The 17,570-nt window shown below is 38.3% G+C and overlaps 2 protein-coding genes across 3 annotated transcripts; one reads left to right on the top strand and one right to left on the bottom strand.

Moving 5' to 3' along the window:
• Positions 1 to 950: 950 nt before the first annotated feature.
• Positions 951 to 4,162, bottom strand: mrpl27 (mitochondrial ribosomal protein L27). Its single transcript, XM_030122373.1, has 4 exons — positions 4,060 to 4,162; positions 1,911 to 2,039; positions 1,749 to 1,816; positions 951 to 1,655 (listed from the first exon to the last, which is right to left on the bottom strand). The coding sequence occupies exons 1-4, from the start codon at positions 4,097 to 4,099 to the stop codon at positions 1,449 to 1,451; spliced, it is 444 nt and encodes a 147-aa protein (XP_029978233.1). The 5' UTR covers positions 4,100 to 4,162; the 3' UTR covers positions 951 to 1,448.
• A 4-nt stretch (positions 4,163 to 4,166) lies between these two features.
• Positions 4,167 to 17,207, top strand: eme1 (essential meiotic structure-specific endonuclease 1). Of its 2 annotated transcripts, XM_030122370.1 has the most exons (9): positions 4,167 to 4,566; positions 5,984 to 6,739; positions 8,121 to 8,248; positions 8,499 to 8,588; positions 11,660 to 11,781; positions 12,753 to 12,897; positions 15,053 to 15,168; positions 15,269 to 15,458; positions 16,921 to 17,207. In XM_030122370.1, exons 2-9 carry the CDS (start codon positions 6,010 to 6,012, stop codon positions 17,095 to 17,097), a joined length of 1,698 nt encoding a protein of 565 aa, XP_029978230.1. In that variant the 5' UTR covers positions 4,167 to 4,566; positions 5,984 to 6,009; the 3' UTR covers positions 17,098 to 17,207. The 2 variants fall into 2 exon arrangements, with proteins under 2 accessions (XP_029978230.1, XP_029978231.1); XM_030122371.1 differs by lacking the exon at positions 15,269 to 15,458 and having other exon boundaries at positions 16,921 to 17,116.
• Positions 17,208 to 17,570: the final 363 nt, after the last annotated feature.

The following is a 17,570-nucleotide window of genomic DNA, read 5'->3' as shown; positions in this document are numbered from 1 at the left end:
CAACCGATAGTTTCTTATCAAGAACTAAAATGTGTTCAGTGATGGAGGGGCATAAATCCAAATGAGAACACTTAAAATGTTTAGTTAACCTTTGATGCAGGAATACACAATGACCCCCACTCACACTCATGTTATTTACCCTCCACCATCTATCCATCATTTGTTCTGCTTCATGACAGCCGTCTGACTCCCACAGAGAGTACCAGGCGTTACCCACACTCCCCCCACATACCGCATTCCACAGAAACATGACTATTCCAGTTTATCTCCTAATTTCCTTTTGCATAATTTTCCCAAAAAATTTCTGAATAGCTTATAGATAAATGTAATAATTTATTACAGCAAGTCCACAGTGTGTGTAAAACTTATGTGAACTTCTTTTAACGCAGTCTGAAGTCACATGGAGCACATTTTGTTTAGAAATGACTGACATCTTGTGGAAAAAATGAGCATTACAGCTTTTTTTTTTTTTTTAATAATAAAGGACCTGAAATATTTGCAACAAACCAGAAAAAATGATAAAGTCTAATAAAAAGTGACATGAAGGAATAAAAACCAACCAATCTGCATCAAAGCTGGATGTGGTTTAATCAAATTTGGATCTGAAAGATTATTGTCTATACATTTAATCCTTATTGTAGTTTGCACCACTCATAAACATCCCAAATAACAGACAACCAACCCTGTAAAATGTATTGTTTTTGAGTAACTTTAAGGTTAAAAGGCAGTCCAAAAAAATGTTATTGTCAGACTTTCAGACAGACTGTGTGAGATTTTGTGAACAGGTAAGTTTTATGTAAGAATGTAGTAATTTTTATGTGGAAAAAATACAGATTTATCCTATCTTTGTCAGCTTCTATCAATGAAATTTTAATATTTGACGACAAAATAAAAAAAATGGAAAATTCTAGATACAAATATAACATAAAAACAAAAACTGACTCATGAAATATAAAGAAAACATATAAAACTTTATTAACATATACATTTAAGTTTGTTATAAGTACAGCACACCCTCTGGATTTTTTCACTGGCAACCAAACCAGAAAGGGTGGTATACAGAGGACGCAACAAAGCAATGAAGGATCTCAATGAGCAACAGCTGACTGTAATGAGTGGATTTTAGCAACAGCATGAGTTGGTAACATGTTGTTAATAAAACTCATACACATTCCGGAAAAACACTTTCATTCCACCATTCACTTTCGGTTTAAATTACCTACAAACGGACTGAAATAGTGGAAATTTTGTTTAGTGAGTGTCATTTTGCCAGGTTTAATTTCCCACCACAGGGTACAGGTTCTGAACTGAAACCACCACTCATCAGGTCAAGACTGATGGTCAAGCTGGCTGAGTCTTCTTTTCAATGTCAGCCCACCCAAAGAAATTCCTCCTTGACCCTTCTTTCCAGGAAAAAAAACAGGAGACATAATGGAGCCCAGTTGCTGTCAGACCATGTCCACCAGTTTAAACTTTCCCTCCTGTTTCACTGGCAGGACATTGACAAAAGTCTTGTAGAGCACAGCCCCCCTTGGCAGTTTCGGGATGACCTGTGCGCCCTCAAAGGTGCGAGGGGATGGGATGTACACCTCCTTCGTGAATCGGACATGGCCGTCCTCCAGAGCATACAGCGTGTTGTTCCTTCCCATCCCCACCTACAGGCCAGGGAGGAAGACAGAGACAGAATAAGACTATGTCCATTCATTTCAGATCCCATTTCACTGACTGATGCAGTATTTGTAACTTACATGTGCACCGGGGTGATACCTCATAACCCTCTGTGTTGCAAGGATATTACCAGCATGGACAAAAGCTCCTGATAAAAGGTAAACACATGCAGAAGTCTGTTACATTACTTATGCATGAGCTCGCTTTAATAACAGGAGCTTGATTACTATACAAGAACTTACCTTCATGTTTCTTGCGGCCATATCTTTGGCCAGGGCTTTTCCCACCATGATTCTTACTGCTGCCTCCAGCTTTCTTAGAAGCAAACCTAACAGAGTCTACAAGAAAACACTGGCCAGGCAGTAGCAGACCTGAAATCAGGAACACACAATGTCACTTTCAGTCCTCACGTAAAGTATGCATGCAGTGTTGAACAGTAACTAGTACAATTGTGAGCCGTTTTTTTATTTTCACTAAACTTTCTACTAACCGTGCCACCTTTTAATCATGCAAATCATTAGGAGGATATGCTTGGGAAAGTGGAAAAAAGTGCATTTGTACAGCTAAACTTGAATATACTGATTTCAGCTACTCGTTGCATGCTAATTTGGGCTTCCAGATCATTGAATATAAACCCAAATTTAACATATCGTCCCTTGAGAATCAGCTGGTTCTATGTCCACTTTTTGCAGAAATGGAGTTAAGCATATCAGGACATTCTAAAATCATTTAAGTTTCTGTCCCAAAGTGCTTAGCTCCAAGCTAAACATCTACACACACTCACACCTAGAAACATTTAGTTCTATGTCCTGAGTGGTGCTCGTTTCAAATCAGGTAGTTCTATGTCCAAGAGGACCCAATCAGGGGCCATACCTGGATCATGTGACATTCGCTCAAAAGTAGTTCAGTGTTCAAATTTGGCATTTTTAGATGGGCAAGGCTGTCCCGGAGTCAGGTCTGAGAAGGTGGCTCATTGATAAACTTGTGCATTTGATAGTCATTTTATATTTGAGTGTATGAGGCATTTTGACGCAAAATTTGGCATTTCTGGATAAGTTTTATTTTTCATTCTTTCATACTATATTTTGGTCAAGTGGCCAATATTGTCCCGGCCTCAGGTTCAAATGAGAATTTGGTTCATTTACAGACTTGTCATTGATTTGATATAATCATTTTATCTGTGAATGTATACTTAATTTTGATGGAATTTTTGCATTTTATACACTTCTTTTCTAATTTTTATTTTTTATGTTATAGATTCTGGTCAAGTGGGCAATGTTGTCCGGTGTCAGGTTCAAATGAGAATGTGGCTCATTCACTGACTCTTATCTATGAGTGTACGAAGAATTTTCAATACTCATCAAGCCTCAGTCTTAAAAAGGTCATTCATGGTGTTACACATCATTTGCCTCCATTCCACAACTAATTAACCTGCCTTTGAGGACTGAAGTATGGCTGGAAAATGGTTGTTTGCCATGAAAACTGAGTTAACACAATTTCCTCAGGTACTCCAGGTGTCCTAACGCATTTATTCACCATTCCACCTTTAATGAAAAGGATAGATGTGCTCATTTTAGTTGTCAACCTTAAATACATGTGGACTGGAAAACACTAGCAAAGGATGGTTTTTTATGTTGCATTTTGTAACATCAGTATAAAATACATGTAATCACTGACTAAAACGTTTACTGCTGGCATGTGACTTAGTTGTACAAAATAATGCTACTCTAATTTCACATAACATGATCAGTTTGAGATCAATAGAATAGATTTATCAATGGAAGCTAGCTACCGATATCTATTACAGTGAATTCTGAACGTTGTTGTTTTGATAATAACAATATAATTACAATTTTTTTTATTTTTTTTTTATAATTAAGAGGCGTTACAGTGTGTATTTTTGCCACTGTGATTAAAAAAACAACACCACCTAGTATCTCAAAATAATGACCTATAAAAATAAGGACCTACTTTCTCAAAATAGTGACTGCTATTGTCAGAAAGTTTATACTTTTTCTAGGTTTTACGTCAGATGCAATTCACCTTAATTTAATGTAAAAGTCATAAATAACTTCGGCACATCTGATACGGTTTATAGACCCCTTGATGTAATACGTAAAGATGAGTACATGACATGCATCTTTATTGCATTTGTGCTTGTCTCTTCTTAGCACCGGATAAACTATAATATAACAGTGACATTCGGTGCTAGCTAGTTCAACTCACACTGAGCAGCTAACGCTAGCAGAGAGCTAAGCTAACGTATACAGTATTTTCAGTATAAAATATGCTTCCAGTAAGCGCCAGCCTGCTAATTTAACAGTCAAAGCTTTACGTTTCAATTTGCTAAAAATTAATTAGGTATTTATTCATCATTAATCTAATACATACCTGTTCTGGACCTCAACATCAAGGACGCCATCGTCGCCATTTTGAAAGACGTCACTTCAGGATCCGCTGCGTCATATCCGTGGAGCTTTGATGCATTCACTGTCACAGGAGATGCACGAATCGAAAACTATCACGCGTACGGGTTAGATTTTTCAGACGGTTTTGTGTATGCGAACGGCACACAAAGAACCCGTAAATGGGTGGCAACGCTATTTTAGGTCTATTAGGACAAACATTCGCACTGATTGTATTATTGATCCAGACAACCTAAAAGCTATCAAGTAGCTAAAGCGTGGGGTAATTTCCCATAATATTGAATGCAACATATTTGGCAACCCGGGTAAATCAAACTCTTAGGAAACACAACAGTAAAAATGGCTAATACGTTGTGCTCCAACTTAATAATTAATTGGGAGATTTAGTTAACCTTTGAACACAGTTTGGATTCATGTAGAGTACTTAATTTAAGTCAGTGAACATTCATCATTAAACGGGATTACGACAAAAGTGAGTACGCGATCCACAACGACAGAAACACATAGAGCTAAACTAGCTTGTTGACTTGTCTTGTCTAATCCAACAAATCGGTTCTTAATATTCGGCTCAAAAATTAATAATGTGTGGCAAACCAAACCTTACATTAAAACAGAGTAGATTTCTCAACGGAAGTCAGTTTCTGATATCTATTACAGTGAATTTTGAACGTTGTTTTTTTTTTGATAATAACAATATAATTACAATGTGTTTTCATAATTAATAGGCGTTAAGGTGTGTTTTTTTTGCCACTGTGATTAAAAAAAACAACTACCTTGTATCTCAAAATAACTACATCAGTACAATCTATCCACTAATCATTCTACAAAAGAAAGCAGTAAGGATCATTCATAAGGCAGGTTCCACAGATCACACAAATGCATGATTTTTACAGTCAAAGTTCCTAAAACTCAAAGACGTCATAGAACTACAAACAACACAAATAATATTCAAAGCCAAAAATAATCTACTACCAGAAAACATACAGAAATTATTCACTGACAGGGAAGGGAGGTATAATTTAAGGGGTAAATTTAATTTCAAAATTCAGAGGATGCGCACTACTAGGAACAGTTTGAGCATATGTGTGTGTGGTGTTAAAGTCTGGAATAGACTGAGGGAGGAGCACAAGGAATGTTCAAACATAAGACAATTCAAAAACACTTATAAGAACATGTTTTTCACAAGAGATAGGGATGCGGGTTATTAATTGTCACCATATGTTCACTGTTGTTTATGTATATATTTCCTTCTTTGAGTTAGTTATTATTTGTTTATTTATTCACCAGCACAACTAAGAAAGGCATTGGTAAAAGATTATATGTGTATTTGTATGTTGTGTATATGTATAAACGTATATATGTGTATATGGATGGATGAGTGTGTTTGTGTGTGTGTGAATAGATATATAAATATGGAAGAGTAATGTAAAAGGAAGAGGGACATATATTATTAATAATATTGTAGGGAGAGGGAGTGGGATTAAATAAGTCGCACTTCTTTCCCACCCCTTTTCGGACATGTGAATGGAATTACTGTGCTTTTCTTCTGACTAAGATTATTATACTTCTTGATATTTGTATTATTATGTACATTTTGCTAGTGCATATATGTTCAATTTCATTGCATGTTCTGAATAAATCACTAAATCACACAAAAAAAATAAAATAATGACCTATAAAAATAAGGACCTACTTTCTCAAACTAGTGACTGCTATTGTCAGAAAGACTGATATCACAGTGGTGGATATAGGTATCCATACAAGCACATGGTAAAAAACAAAGGTCTAAGTAATTTACAGGATTGTAGGTGAAGTTTGGTACAGTATCTTCCTCTTGAAGTAAATGTTTTTGTCCTGCTTGTGATTCTTGTCTCATATCTCACATCCAGTAACTTGTGCCTGGACATGAAAGAAAATGGGCAGCTACAGTGACCCCAGCAGTGATCTAGAGGAGGAGCTGCCAGTGTTTGACTTCCTGAAGTCTGTTCGACAGCTCAGCCAAACATCCCGAAATCAAAATGCGCTGAAAACACATGTGGTGGATCTGAGTGAGTCTGATGCAGAGGAAGGAGCGAAGGGCAAGACGGGCGCTTGTACACGAGGGCCGGATGTAATGATGATCAGCAGTGATTCTGATGACGATGCACCATATGTCCCCCTGGCGCAGAGGCTCAAACAGAAACAAGGCAATGTGATTAGTGCTTCTTCCTCTGTCACTAATGGGAAAGATGCTGAGCAGTACGAGGTTTCCAATCTGGCCAACTCTCTGGCGTTCACTAACTGTGGGTTTTCAGCGCTGGGGCCCCCGCTCAGCTCCCATCAGGTGATGACAGAAGCGGCAGAGTGCCCAGGCGAAAGGAATTTCCCTCAGCGCTGGCTGCCTACGAAGTCTTCCTCCGGCACAATGAGCACCAGCACCTCTACTGCCAAGAGTAAACCTGCCAAGCGGACGACGGAGGAGATCCAAGTCTCGAGGGAGGAGGCTTTGTGGAGGAGGCAGGCCAAGCAGAGACAGCAGAGGGACAAGGAGGAGCTCAGGCAGGAACAGGAGAGACAAAAAGCAGAGAGGAAAGCTTTAGCAGAGGCTGCCAAGGCCTTGAGGCCGGAGGAGTGTATCAAGCACATGGTGGTGGTTGTGGACCCAGGTAAGGAGCCAGGAGAATACATTAAATAATACCTGGCACAGCGCTTAAGTGGATACATTCTCTTGGACTGATTCATGGTATGTGGGTGTTTGAAGATTGAATGTTGAAAGCAAATGAAGCGTTCTGTCCTCTGTCAGGGAATTATTTAAAGGTTATATTTGTAATTTTGAAGTTCAGCAGAGGTTAAGGGCTGCGCTTTACCAGAAAGTTCACCTGCCAAACTGCTGAAGCCGAGATGCTTGACCACCCTTTCTGACAGAGTCTGAATTCTTAAAGGTCTATTCACAAGACCAGGCAACAAAAATAGTAACTTTATCTGACAGAGAATTGGAGATTCTGTCTACTGCTGCCTTTTTGGATTGTTATTATGTGACTTTGGTGTTTCATAGTTTCTTAATTTTAGACCTACAAGTGCTTATCTGGTTATGCAAAGTTGGTTTCCGAGTCTGTCTGTGCCGAATGCAGGTTGTTTATGTTTATGATTAACTTTCAGTGGTGACAAATCCGCTCTCTGCAGCTGTAGTATTGTGATTCTAAGGATGGACTCAGCAGTCATGAAGTGTCAGGACTGCCAGTTTCCTTCCTTTCACTATTTGTGTGTAACTGCTTTGAAAGTCCCTCTCACTCCAGGAAAGAACAATAACCTCCGAACTGCAACTACACCCTAAAAATGGAACATTTTTACAAAGACACATCTTTTTATATAGCATTTTCTTTTATGGGAATTTCATCATTTTAATACCTGCAGTTCTTCATGCATAAATCCTCCACCAAAACATATTCTGTCCTGACATTATTTTACAGCTGCATCCTGCACTCAGCAACATCCAAGACAAATGTGATTCATTTAGAACCAGCCAAACAACCCTTAGAACTTTCCTCCCTATTCCAGAATGATAACGGACGATGCTAGACCTGCCTACAGCAGTGTCACACTGCTAACAAAGTGGTGATAGGTTTGGCTACGCAAGACTTCAGCTGTAGAGGAGCAGAAGAGAAGCACTGAGGTTCATAGGAGAGAGAGCAGAAGGATCTTCACAGAAAACCCCACTCAAGTTGTCTACATAGGAATCAGGGCACAGGCTGTTATCATGCAAACTTGACGTTCCGGTGACTGTAATCTTCCTTGTATTATAAAATGAAGAATGGAAGGAGTGGGTCTAGTGAGGGGGTTTCAAGTCACGCTGTCAATATTTGTGCAATAAACACTGCACTGACATCTTAAGCACGATGTCAAACCTGTTATTTCATCACTGAAGATAATTTTAGCCAATTTTTAAACGTTTTAAAGTGGAAATAATACCAACAGCTCCTTTCTACCATGAGCAGACACTGAGCGCAGACATTATTTAGCTCACTGTGTTTGTGTTTGTGTTTGCAGCTCTCCTGCAGTTGGAAGGCGGTGGGACTTTGCTGGCATCGGTGCAGGCCTTGGGTTGCAGCTGCGCCATTGAGAAACAACCCCTCCCACGCAGTGTCAGCTGGATGAGGATGGCTCCCTGTGCACAGGTGATAACACACATTCATTTTCCAATTGCCTTGTTTCACCGTGAAGCATGAATACATACTTGTCACTTTTGTTTTAACACCTTGCTGTAATTGCCATAAATTAATTAAACTACTTGTATTCTGTTTCGACGTAAAGCACTCTAACTGTATTATATAATATTTTCATAAAGCTTTTTGTGATAATATTACTACTGCACATCTGTAAACACTTGGATGTTTTGATGTCCGTTCTGCTCCTTCTGTATCTCAGCCTGAAGGTGGAGCATGTGTCCCAGAAACCCACGTTGTGATCCAGATGACGGTTGAGGACTTCATCACTCTGAGTCACAGCTACATTCAGGTTGCACTTGTAACGTTACTACAACATGCATAATTTTCTTTGATTATAACTTTTCTTCTTAGAATATAACAGATATTTAGGACATAATGGATACTTAAATGTAGAATCAGGCTAAAGGACATATATTGAAATCTTAATACCGCTTTTTAATAGCATCTGTTTCATCCTTTATCTAAAAGGCTTTTTCAGTTCTGACTGAGCAGTGGAAAGTTTCAGGTGCTTAATCTCTATGGAGTTGGCAATGTTGAAAAAGTATGAATGGTGGATATTCTCTCCTATGAACTACAGATTTCCAATAAAACCATCAAGGCCATCAAACTGACAGTCGTCTTGAAGGAAACACTTATTATCTGCACTAACACAAATGAGAACAAAACCTAGGCCTCTATGTATAAGTGCCATTTCATTTTTAGATCCATCAAGGACATTCACACCAGCTCTGAAGGTAATTATTTCTTACATGCAGTAGTATAAAGGATATTTAATAATAAATGCAATACACTTCCGTACAAATGAATTTTTAAAAAATGTGTATTTATTTGTATGTGTATATACATGAAGCACAGCTACTCTTCCAGACTGGTTGTAATCCAGACGCCACTGGAGGTAACAAAACACATCTGTCTTTGCATTTTAAAAATGTCAAAACATTTAGATTGAATATAAAAATGAATTACACTGTCGCTGACTGTGCTGATGAATAGAAAAAGCACCATAATTTCACTTCGATAAACACACATTTCAGTTTATAGAAATGTACATAATGTCGCAGTAGCATCTGGGCCTGTCACATTTATTACTGTAAATACTTGAGCAAACAGCAGTTATTTTTCATTATTGTGATAATCGTCTCCTTTTACCTGTGTAAAAAACAGCTGGATGAAACAAATACGTGAGGTTTGATTAATGCTCATAATTTAATGTCAGCTGAGTAGAGAACAAGTATAGCTGACATTTTATTTTGATTTACTTCAATTCTATTGATAGCTGTCATCATCAGTAATTTATTTACATATTTCCATACTAATATGTTCTTGTTGTTCTTCATTGTTTGCATGATTAAACTATTAGGCTTATGCCGTGCTGGAGATATAACATTAAGAAAAAAAATTAGAACACCATTGTCATGACAGCCCTTGTGGTTAAAAAAAAAAAAGCTAAAACTATTGCAATAGTAACACAATAACAGTGATAAATTTCTGTTACATTTTAAGTAAAAGAGGAGATGGTGCATTTGTTGGGGACTATGTCCAGTAGTGGATGAATATGCAGACTACTGAGATTTTAATGGAATATGTTTACATTTAAGAAAATACTTTACGAATATGACACCTTGAAAACAAGTTTCTCCTTAATGTTGTGAATAAGGGAATAACTTAAGACAAGTTTGGTCATGACTTGTATTGAATTCATACAGTTTTATTAATCATAATTTAACAGGTGGCTAAGCTAACTATTTCAGACCAATTGTATTAAAAACTAGCAGGTCATTGTAAAGAGCATGGACTCATTCAAATATTAAGAGGGGGGGCGGCCATGGCTCAGTTGGTAGAGCGGGTCGTCCAATAACCGAAGGGTTGGCGGTTCGAATCCCGCTCTGTCCTAGTCAGTCCGTTGTGTCCTTGGGCAAGACACTTCACCCTCCTTGCCTCCAGTGCCACCCACACTGGTGTATGAATGTTCGGTGGTGGTCGGAGGGGCCGTAGGCGTAAAATGGCAGCCACGCTTCTGTCAGTCTGCCCCAGGGCAGCTGTGGCTACAGATGTAGTTTACCACCACCAGAGTGTGAATGTGAGCGCGAATGAATAATGGGTCAATAATGTAAAGCGCTTTGGGTGTCTAGAAAGGTGCTATATAAATCCAATCCATTATAAGAGTAATATAAAGATTTAAATTAGTGCTGTCAAACAATTCCAATTTTTAATCAGATTAATCACATGGTAGCTGTGGATTAATTTTGATTAATCACGCATTTCATTTTGCATGAGCAAACAGACTCAAGAAAGAAGGGAATATATATAGATGGCCAAAATACAAAACCTATCTGAAAAAAATCACTTTTTTCAGGAAACAAAAAAACGTGGATCCTGGAGGATTCTGTAAATTGGCTTAGAGTCTGGTTTTGACCAACTCTACATGTAAAGTGTCATGAGATAACTTTTGTTATGATTTGGCGCTATATAAATAAAAATTTGATTGATTGATTGATGGTTTAGTTTTATTATAGTATGGTCTTTGTTGTTGTTGTCGTCAGGTGACCTTCATGTCATAAGAAAGGGCGGGATTATCTTGCAGATAGACTGAAAATGTGGAGTCATCCTTGTTCTCACCATTTAATGTGAAAACTCAAAATCTAAAAATTTGCAGATAGGAGGTTTTGGTTTTTGGCCATCGATATGCACTTAATGTGTTTGTTGCAAGCTGGGCGACGCATTTGCCAAAGTACTAGCAGAGTACCCTACTAATGTATGCTTCGCATTAATGTGGTATTTTAAGATGGAAGTGCTTCGGTGACAAGGAAACTCCTTCCTGTATAGTGTGTATAATACTTTATGTTGGTGAACTGTTCCGTCTTGGGTTCTTCTGTACTCAAATTTCCATCCAGAGGGCCAATGTGCTGTTTAGTGTCTTCCATCTTTACAAGTTGCTTCTGCTGCTTGTCACTACCAGATCAACTGCCCATTTGCGCATGCCTGACACTAACTCTACCTGGACAAACTGCCCCAAATGCATTGGCAGAGACATTCAGAGTCATTTTGCGCTGCAGATGGGTTAATTGCGTTAAAATTTTTAATCAGAGTAATCATAATGATAAATTAATCCGTGTTAATTTTGACATCCCTAATTTAAATGTATGTAAGATTAATGTATGTTGAATTTGTGAGGTTTGTGTCGGAGCCTGTATTGTGCAGGAAAAAACACTGAAGAGCCTCTACATAGAAATCAGTTCAATCAAGACAGTCAGTCACTCAGAAATCGCTTTAGTGTTGTTGTCAGATTCAAACATGAAATTCAACCTTTTTGTGCATATTAAAACATTTCCAATGTGTCCTTCACCCTGTGTCACCCAGGAGGAGAGGAATGGCAGGTCAGAGTTTGGACCTACCCTGACGTCATGGGTGCAGGAACTGCAGAAGCGTCACCCTGATAAGGTCCTCAGCCTGGTGGTGATCGACCTGGAGAAATACTTCAGGTAGGAAGGATGGCATCTACAAGGACAAGGGTCTTAAACTCATTTTCTTCCGGGGGCCGCATTCAGCCCAATTTAATTTGAAGTGGGCCGGACCAGTAAAATAATAGCATGATAGCCAATAAATAATGATAATTCCAAATGGTTTTAGTGCAAAAAATGACAAATTCTGCCAATATTTACGTTTACAAACTATCCAAACAAATAGGATGTGAAAAACCTGAAAAAAATTAAATTGGTAAAGAAATATAAGTGCAGTTTTATCAATATTCTGCCTTGACTTATCATTTATACATGTGCATTACAGATCAGATCTACAAGGCACAAAACATTTAGTAACAGGCAGAATATTGTTAAAATTGCACTTAATTTTCTTTAGACATTTCAGGTTGTTCATATTTATTCAGGTTATTCACATTTTATTATTAAAGGATAGTTTGTTAACGTAAACATTTTCATAATTTAATGTTTTTTGCACTAATCAAAGAGAAAAAATTGGTGTTGTCATTATTTATAGGTTATTATGATATTATTTTTCAGTTTGATGCCCTAACTTGCACTTTGCAAATTCATCCCGCAGGCTGGATTGGAACTTTAGGCGGGTCGCATGTTTGTCACCTGTGTACTAGGATCTGGAGTGGCATGTTTAAGTATGAAACAGCTGAGATAACGTGTGGAAAAGAGGGTGGACAAGTGGCTCCCAGTGTGAAAAAGTCCAACAGTGTGGTGTGTAATACTCAATGCAATTCTAAAAAACAAGGGATGCCACTCAGATGCTTTGTAAACTCGCCTTAAGCGCACACGCTGCAGGCCCAGCTTTGAGAAACATGTCACCTATCACTGTCATGGACAGGCTGAAGTGTAGCAGAAAAATATGTGTGAAAAAAGGGTAATGGAGCAGAGTCAGCAGCCCAGGTATGAAGCAGCACAAAAGAAACGTTCACCACCAAAGATTCTTAACATTATATTCCCAGAACTCACAAGTCACAAAGCCAGAAGAGGTTTCGAGAGGCGATCGTGGGTGAGGAGAACAGAGGAGGGAAACGAGAGGTGAAGAAGAGGAAGAAGAATGAAGGAGTCCAGGCGCTCCCGGAGGTGTCACGAGTTGAAGTAGAAGAGGTGAGTCACTGGTTTAAAGAAAAAAAGTACAATGTAAAACAAAAAAAACAAAAAAAAAAAAATCGGTAAAACTATAACAAAAACTGAGCCAGTAATAAGAAAATCATCCCATCATTTATATGCAGTTCAATCAATTCCAGTGATTTTTCAGTATTTGATGAGGTTTAAATATCTCTCTATACATACTGTGCAAAGCAAATCCACTAAATACCTGTCAATAGATTAGAATCCATTCATTTTTCCAGATCCAAACTCCCACATATATTGAAAATGAAGGTAATTTAAATGTGCAAATAAAGGGATGAGAGCACGAGTGGTTGAACAAGCAACAGACTGTGAAACAGAAGAATAGCTGTGAAATAGAGAAATAAAGCCTTAGTTTAAGTTTTTTTTCACAGCGGTTATGTTCTAATTCACACATACGTTCGCCTACAACATTTCAAACCCTGTGGAAAACAAAACAATGGGAAAGAAGAAAACAGAGGCAGAGGGCAGGGTTTCACACACTTCTAGATGACCATAGAGAAGGATTATTACTGTTAAAGTCTACATATATTTGCTTTTAAAGGGATCATATCTTGGTAAACTCACTTTTATTAGTCTTTGGTACATTTATTTGTGTATTTGGGGTTCAAAAAGTTTAAATTTGAACCCTCCAGGTGCTGCAAAGCTGTCTTTATGTTCATTCCGGCAAAAATCAAATGGATTTCTACAACCTGTTTTAACTCCTACTTAATTTGTTTTGTTTTATAACTAGTTACATCACGACATTTGCACATATACGGTCAAGACTTCCAACAAACATTTCTCCGAGTACGACATTTGTTTATCAGCAGCAGCAGTTGTAGTAAAAACTGAAAATATGTCCAAACTTTGAGCTGATTATCTAAAATGTTCAGTTGTTGGTTGTATTAACGAACACAAGTGGCTGAATGGGACAAAGCAGCACAGCTACCAACCTGGAGGGGGCACTCAAAACAACCTTTCTCGTGTCATTAGTCAGAAATAGGGTTGATGATGGACCTTTGGAGTTGAATGAAGAATTCAGACCCAAACATAGCATTTACAGTTTATGTAGACCACAGGGAAATGTTTTAAAATGCATAATTCCATTTAAAAAAGCAAAATATCACTCCTTTAAGTTAATATTGGGTATGTGACACCATTAGACGCTTTTCCATTGACCCTCAAATTGCACAAATATAACTTGCGTTAAAAAATTTACCTAATGGAAAAACGACAATTTCACCAAAAGTCTCATTTTTCGATTAAAAGTTTTTGTGCTGGCAAGAAGGGTTTTTTCCAGGCATAGTGCAAATGGTATATCACGCAAAATTACGATAGAAAGACCTTTTCTCGCAACTAGAGTCAGGTGAATTAAACAAACGGATGTTGACACACGTTGCAACAAGCGAAGAAGAAACATGTTGCAGTATGTGTAGACACACCAGGAAACCCAATCATTTTTTAATTAAGTATGAGATAGAGGGATTATCCTACTATATAATGCACGTTCTGTGTCCGTCCGATCAATGTTGCAGCACAGGAGGGCGTTTGTACAGATTTTCCTCACCCTTCAATGGCCCGATCGCCGCCAAACTCGCCAAATGAATAGAAACATTACCTGACTATCTACTAGGCACAATTTTTTGTCCATATTCAAATGTTGTGAGGTTTGCTGGGCAATTTTAGCCTCTCATGCTATCATGCAATGGCACCACGGGTACAATGCTGCTAGTACATAATAATAATGAATATAGCTGTAAATCAACACCATATTTACATTCGTCGCCATGTTTATGGAATGACTTTTCATGTCATCTCGCAATAATAACTAAACAAATCACATTTGTGATTTAATGGAAAAACCGACATTACGCACTTCTGGTTTTTCTTCAACATTTAGTAAATATCAATAAAGTTTTGCGCAGATGTCCAATTGAAAAACTACTACAGACAGGCAAATGAAACTGTCTAAAACAGTTAATAATGTAAACATAATTAGAAATATTTACTAGAGTGCAAGTAAGCAAGTCAAGAAAATGGATGATATAGGCCATTTTATAGATGCTTCATACTGAGGGTTTTAAGGACTGAGATAAGTGTTTTAAGCCTCTGTGTTTGATGAAGATTCATATCTCTAAAAACCCATCAGGCTGTGGTTCATCTCCAGCTGCACACCAGAGTCCCAGTCCGCCTCTTGTCCACCTGGAAGGACTTCTCAGATCACATCACCATGACAACCAAAGCTGTTGCGGAGGCCCCTTTCAAGTAAGCCAGCCCACCTTAGCTTTCACCCTTTGCAGCTCTGTCGAAGGCTTTTTCTCCCAGATCAGACAACAATCTGCCGTGTTCATGTGTGCGACTTCAGGCGAGAGAGGGAGAAGACGGGCTTTTCTTTCTACTTGGAGAGCGAGTGGGCGGGTGGTCAGCGGGTGGACAAAGCAGGCAAAGGGCTTCTGCAGGTGTGGAAGAGACAGATCCAACAGCTGAACAGGGTCAGTCCAGACATGGCCTCAGCCATCCTGGCAGCTTATCCCTCCCCACAGCTACTCAAGAAGGTACTGATCCTATCAGCTCAAATCATCTTTAACCCATAAAGACCCAAACAGCCACCAGCGACCAAAATCATCAACTGATCTAAGATGTGTAATACCTGTTGATCCACTAATATTATCAATACATGTAAATAATTGGTGTAAAATGCAGTTTTTAATCATTTCATGGTCATCAGATATGACCCATGTGGACGTTCAGAGGCCCTGTAGTTACCGTGGAAACACCATCATCTTCTATAACATTGGTTCACTAGTAAAACCCATGGAGTTTGATGAATGACAGCAGATGGAGACACTTGGTTTAAGTTCAGTTAATGATAAATTTTGCTGAAAAAGTCACTTTTTCTTCAGTTTTCTCTGTTTCTGATATAATAACCCACAACTTTAATCTAAGCTTTTATGAACATCTACATCAGGGGTCACCAATGTATGCACCAGTCCTGTACCGGTATCCTGCATGTTTTAGATGTATCCTTCTTCCAACACACCTGATTCAAACGATAAGCCTATCATCAAGGTCTGCAGAAGCCTGATAACGACCGTCAGGTGTGCTGGAAGACAGAAATATCTAAATCATGCAGGATACCGGCCCTCGAGGACCAGGATCGGTGACCCCTGATCTACATGATCAGTAAATAGAATATAGGAAAATACCTGATGTTCACTGAAAAGCTGAGGTAAGGAATTACTTTTAAATAACAGTAACAAGTAATCTGTAATGTATTACAGTTTGGAAGTAACTTGCACAGCACTGATCAGATATGACCGATTTGGATGTTTAGAGGCTCTGTAGAGAACGTGGAAACACTGTCATCTTCTACAACACTGATTCGCCAGTAAAACCCATGGAGCTTGATAAATGATGGATGGATGGATGGATGGATGGATGGATATCTTTGCTAAAAAAAAGTCACTTTTTCTTCAGTTTTCTGTTTCTGATATAATAACCCTCAACTTTAATGTGGTGCTTTATTGAACATCTACATGATCAGTAAGTAAAATATTGGAAAATACATGATTTTCACTGAAAAATTGCAAAATACAGAGGTTAATATTATAATAAATGGTGATAAATCACTTAAAAAATTGTTAAATCTAGAGAAAAATTCAATCAGGAACTGACGCAAAACTAGCACTGGGTCTTTATGGGTTAAAAGCACATGCACTTTGGTGAAGATAAATCACTGTACTTGTGCTGCCTTCTCTGTTAAATTTAATGTTCTGTATTTACTTCTTCAAAAAGCAATGAATTTTAAGAAGCAGCTTGTTTTGCTCATTCTGTCATATTTGGAATACATATAATAGATAACAGAAATGTATTGCCTAATAGCCTTGTGAATCAGCATTAAGTGCAGCCTACAAGGAAATGACTCATTTATAGAGGATTAAAGATCATGGAGCAGTATATTCCCAGTACATCTGCAAGTACATCAGAATAAAGGAAGTGTTTTCTTTGTGCCTGCAGGCTTACAGTCTGTGCAAGACAGAGCGGGAGAGGATCGGCCTGCTGTCGGACCTCCTGATCCGCAGGGGAGAAGGCGTGACGTCCACAACTCGGCGGGTGGGCCCGGAGCTCTCCAAACGCCTCTTTCTCATAATGAACTCCCATGACCCTGAACAGACCCTCGATGCAACTGCCTGAAATATTTTACATATTATTAGCCTCGTAGCATAATGGCCTATGTTATATTTTTGGCCAAATTGTGATACAAGTAGTCGCTTTTTCATTGGATATCTGCATAAAACTACACCGATATTTACTAAATGTCGAAACAACAGAAGTGTGTAATGTCGGTTTTTCCATTAAATCACAAAGGCAGTGATTTATTTATTGCGTGATGACACGAGAGGTCATTCCATAAACATGGCGACGAATGTAAATATCGTGATAATTTACCGATATATTTATTATTATTGTATATTACCCCTCTATCCTGTACTAAATAAAAAAATGATTCGGTTTCCTCCGCCATGTTTCTTTTAAAAGTCTTCTTCGCTTGTTGTACCGTCCGTCAACATCCGTTTTTTTTCTTTAATTCACGTGACTGTAGTTGCAGAAAAAGGTCTTTCCATTGCAGTTTTGTGCGATATACCAATTGTGCTATGCTTGAAAAA

The sequence above is a fragment of the Sphaeramia orbicularis genome, chromosome 19, assembly GCF_902148855.1.
Source record: "Sphaeramia orbicularis chromosome 19, fSphaOr1.1, whole genome shotgun sequence".
Taxonomy (NCBI): Eukaryota; Metazoa; Chordata; class Actinopteri; order Kurtiformes; family Apogonidae; genus Sphaeramia; species Sphaeramia orbicularis.
Note: the sequence above shows the minus strand (reverse complement) of the source record. Positions and strands in the feature narration are given on the sequence as shown.

Coding starts and splice junctions, on each gene's coding strand:
- mrpl27 (XM_030122373.1), bottom strand. CDS start 4,099: ATGGCGACGATGGCGTCCTTGATGTTGAGGTCCAGAACAG. Junction 2,040..4,059: donor GATGTTGAGGTCCAGAACAG/GTATGTATTAGA, acceptor TCCTGATTTCAG/GTCTGCTACTGCCTGGCCAG. Junction 1,817..1,910: donor TGGCCGCAAGAAACATGAAG/GTAAGTTCTTGT, acceptor ACCTTTTATCAG/GAGCTTTTGTCCATGCTGGT.
- eme1 (XM_030122370.1), top strand. CDS start 6,010: ATGGGCAGCTACAGTGACCCCAGCAGTGATCTAGAGGAGGAGCTGCCA. Junction 15,169..15,268: donor GTTGCGGAGGCCCCTTTCAA/GTAAGCCAGCCC, acceptor GTGCGACTTCAG/GCGAGAGAGGGAGAAGACGG. Junction 15,459..16,920: donor CCCCACAGCTACTCAAGAAG/GTACTGATCCTA, acceptor TTGTGCCTGCAG/GCTTACAGTCTGTGCAAGAC.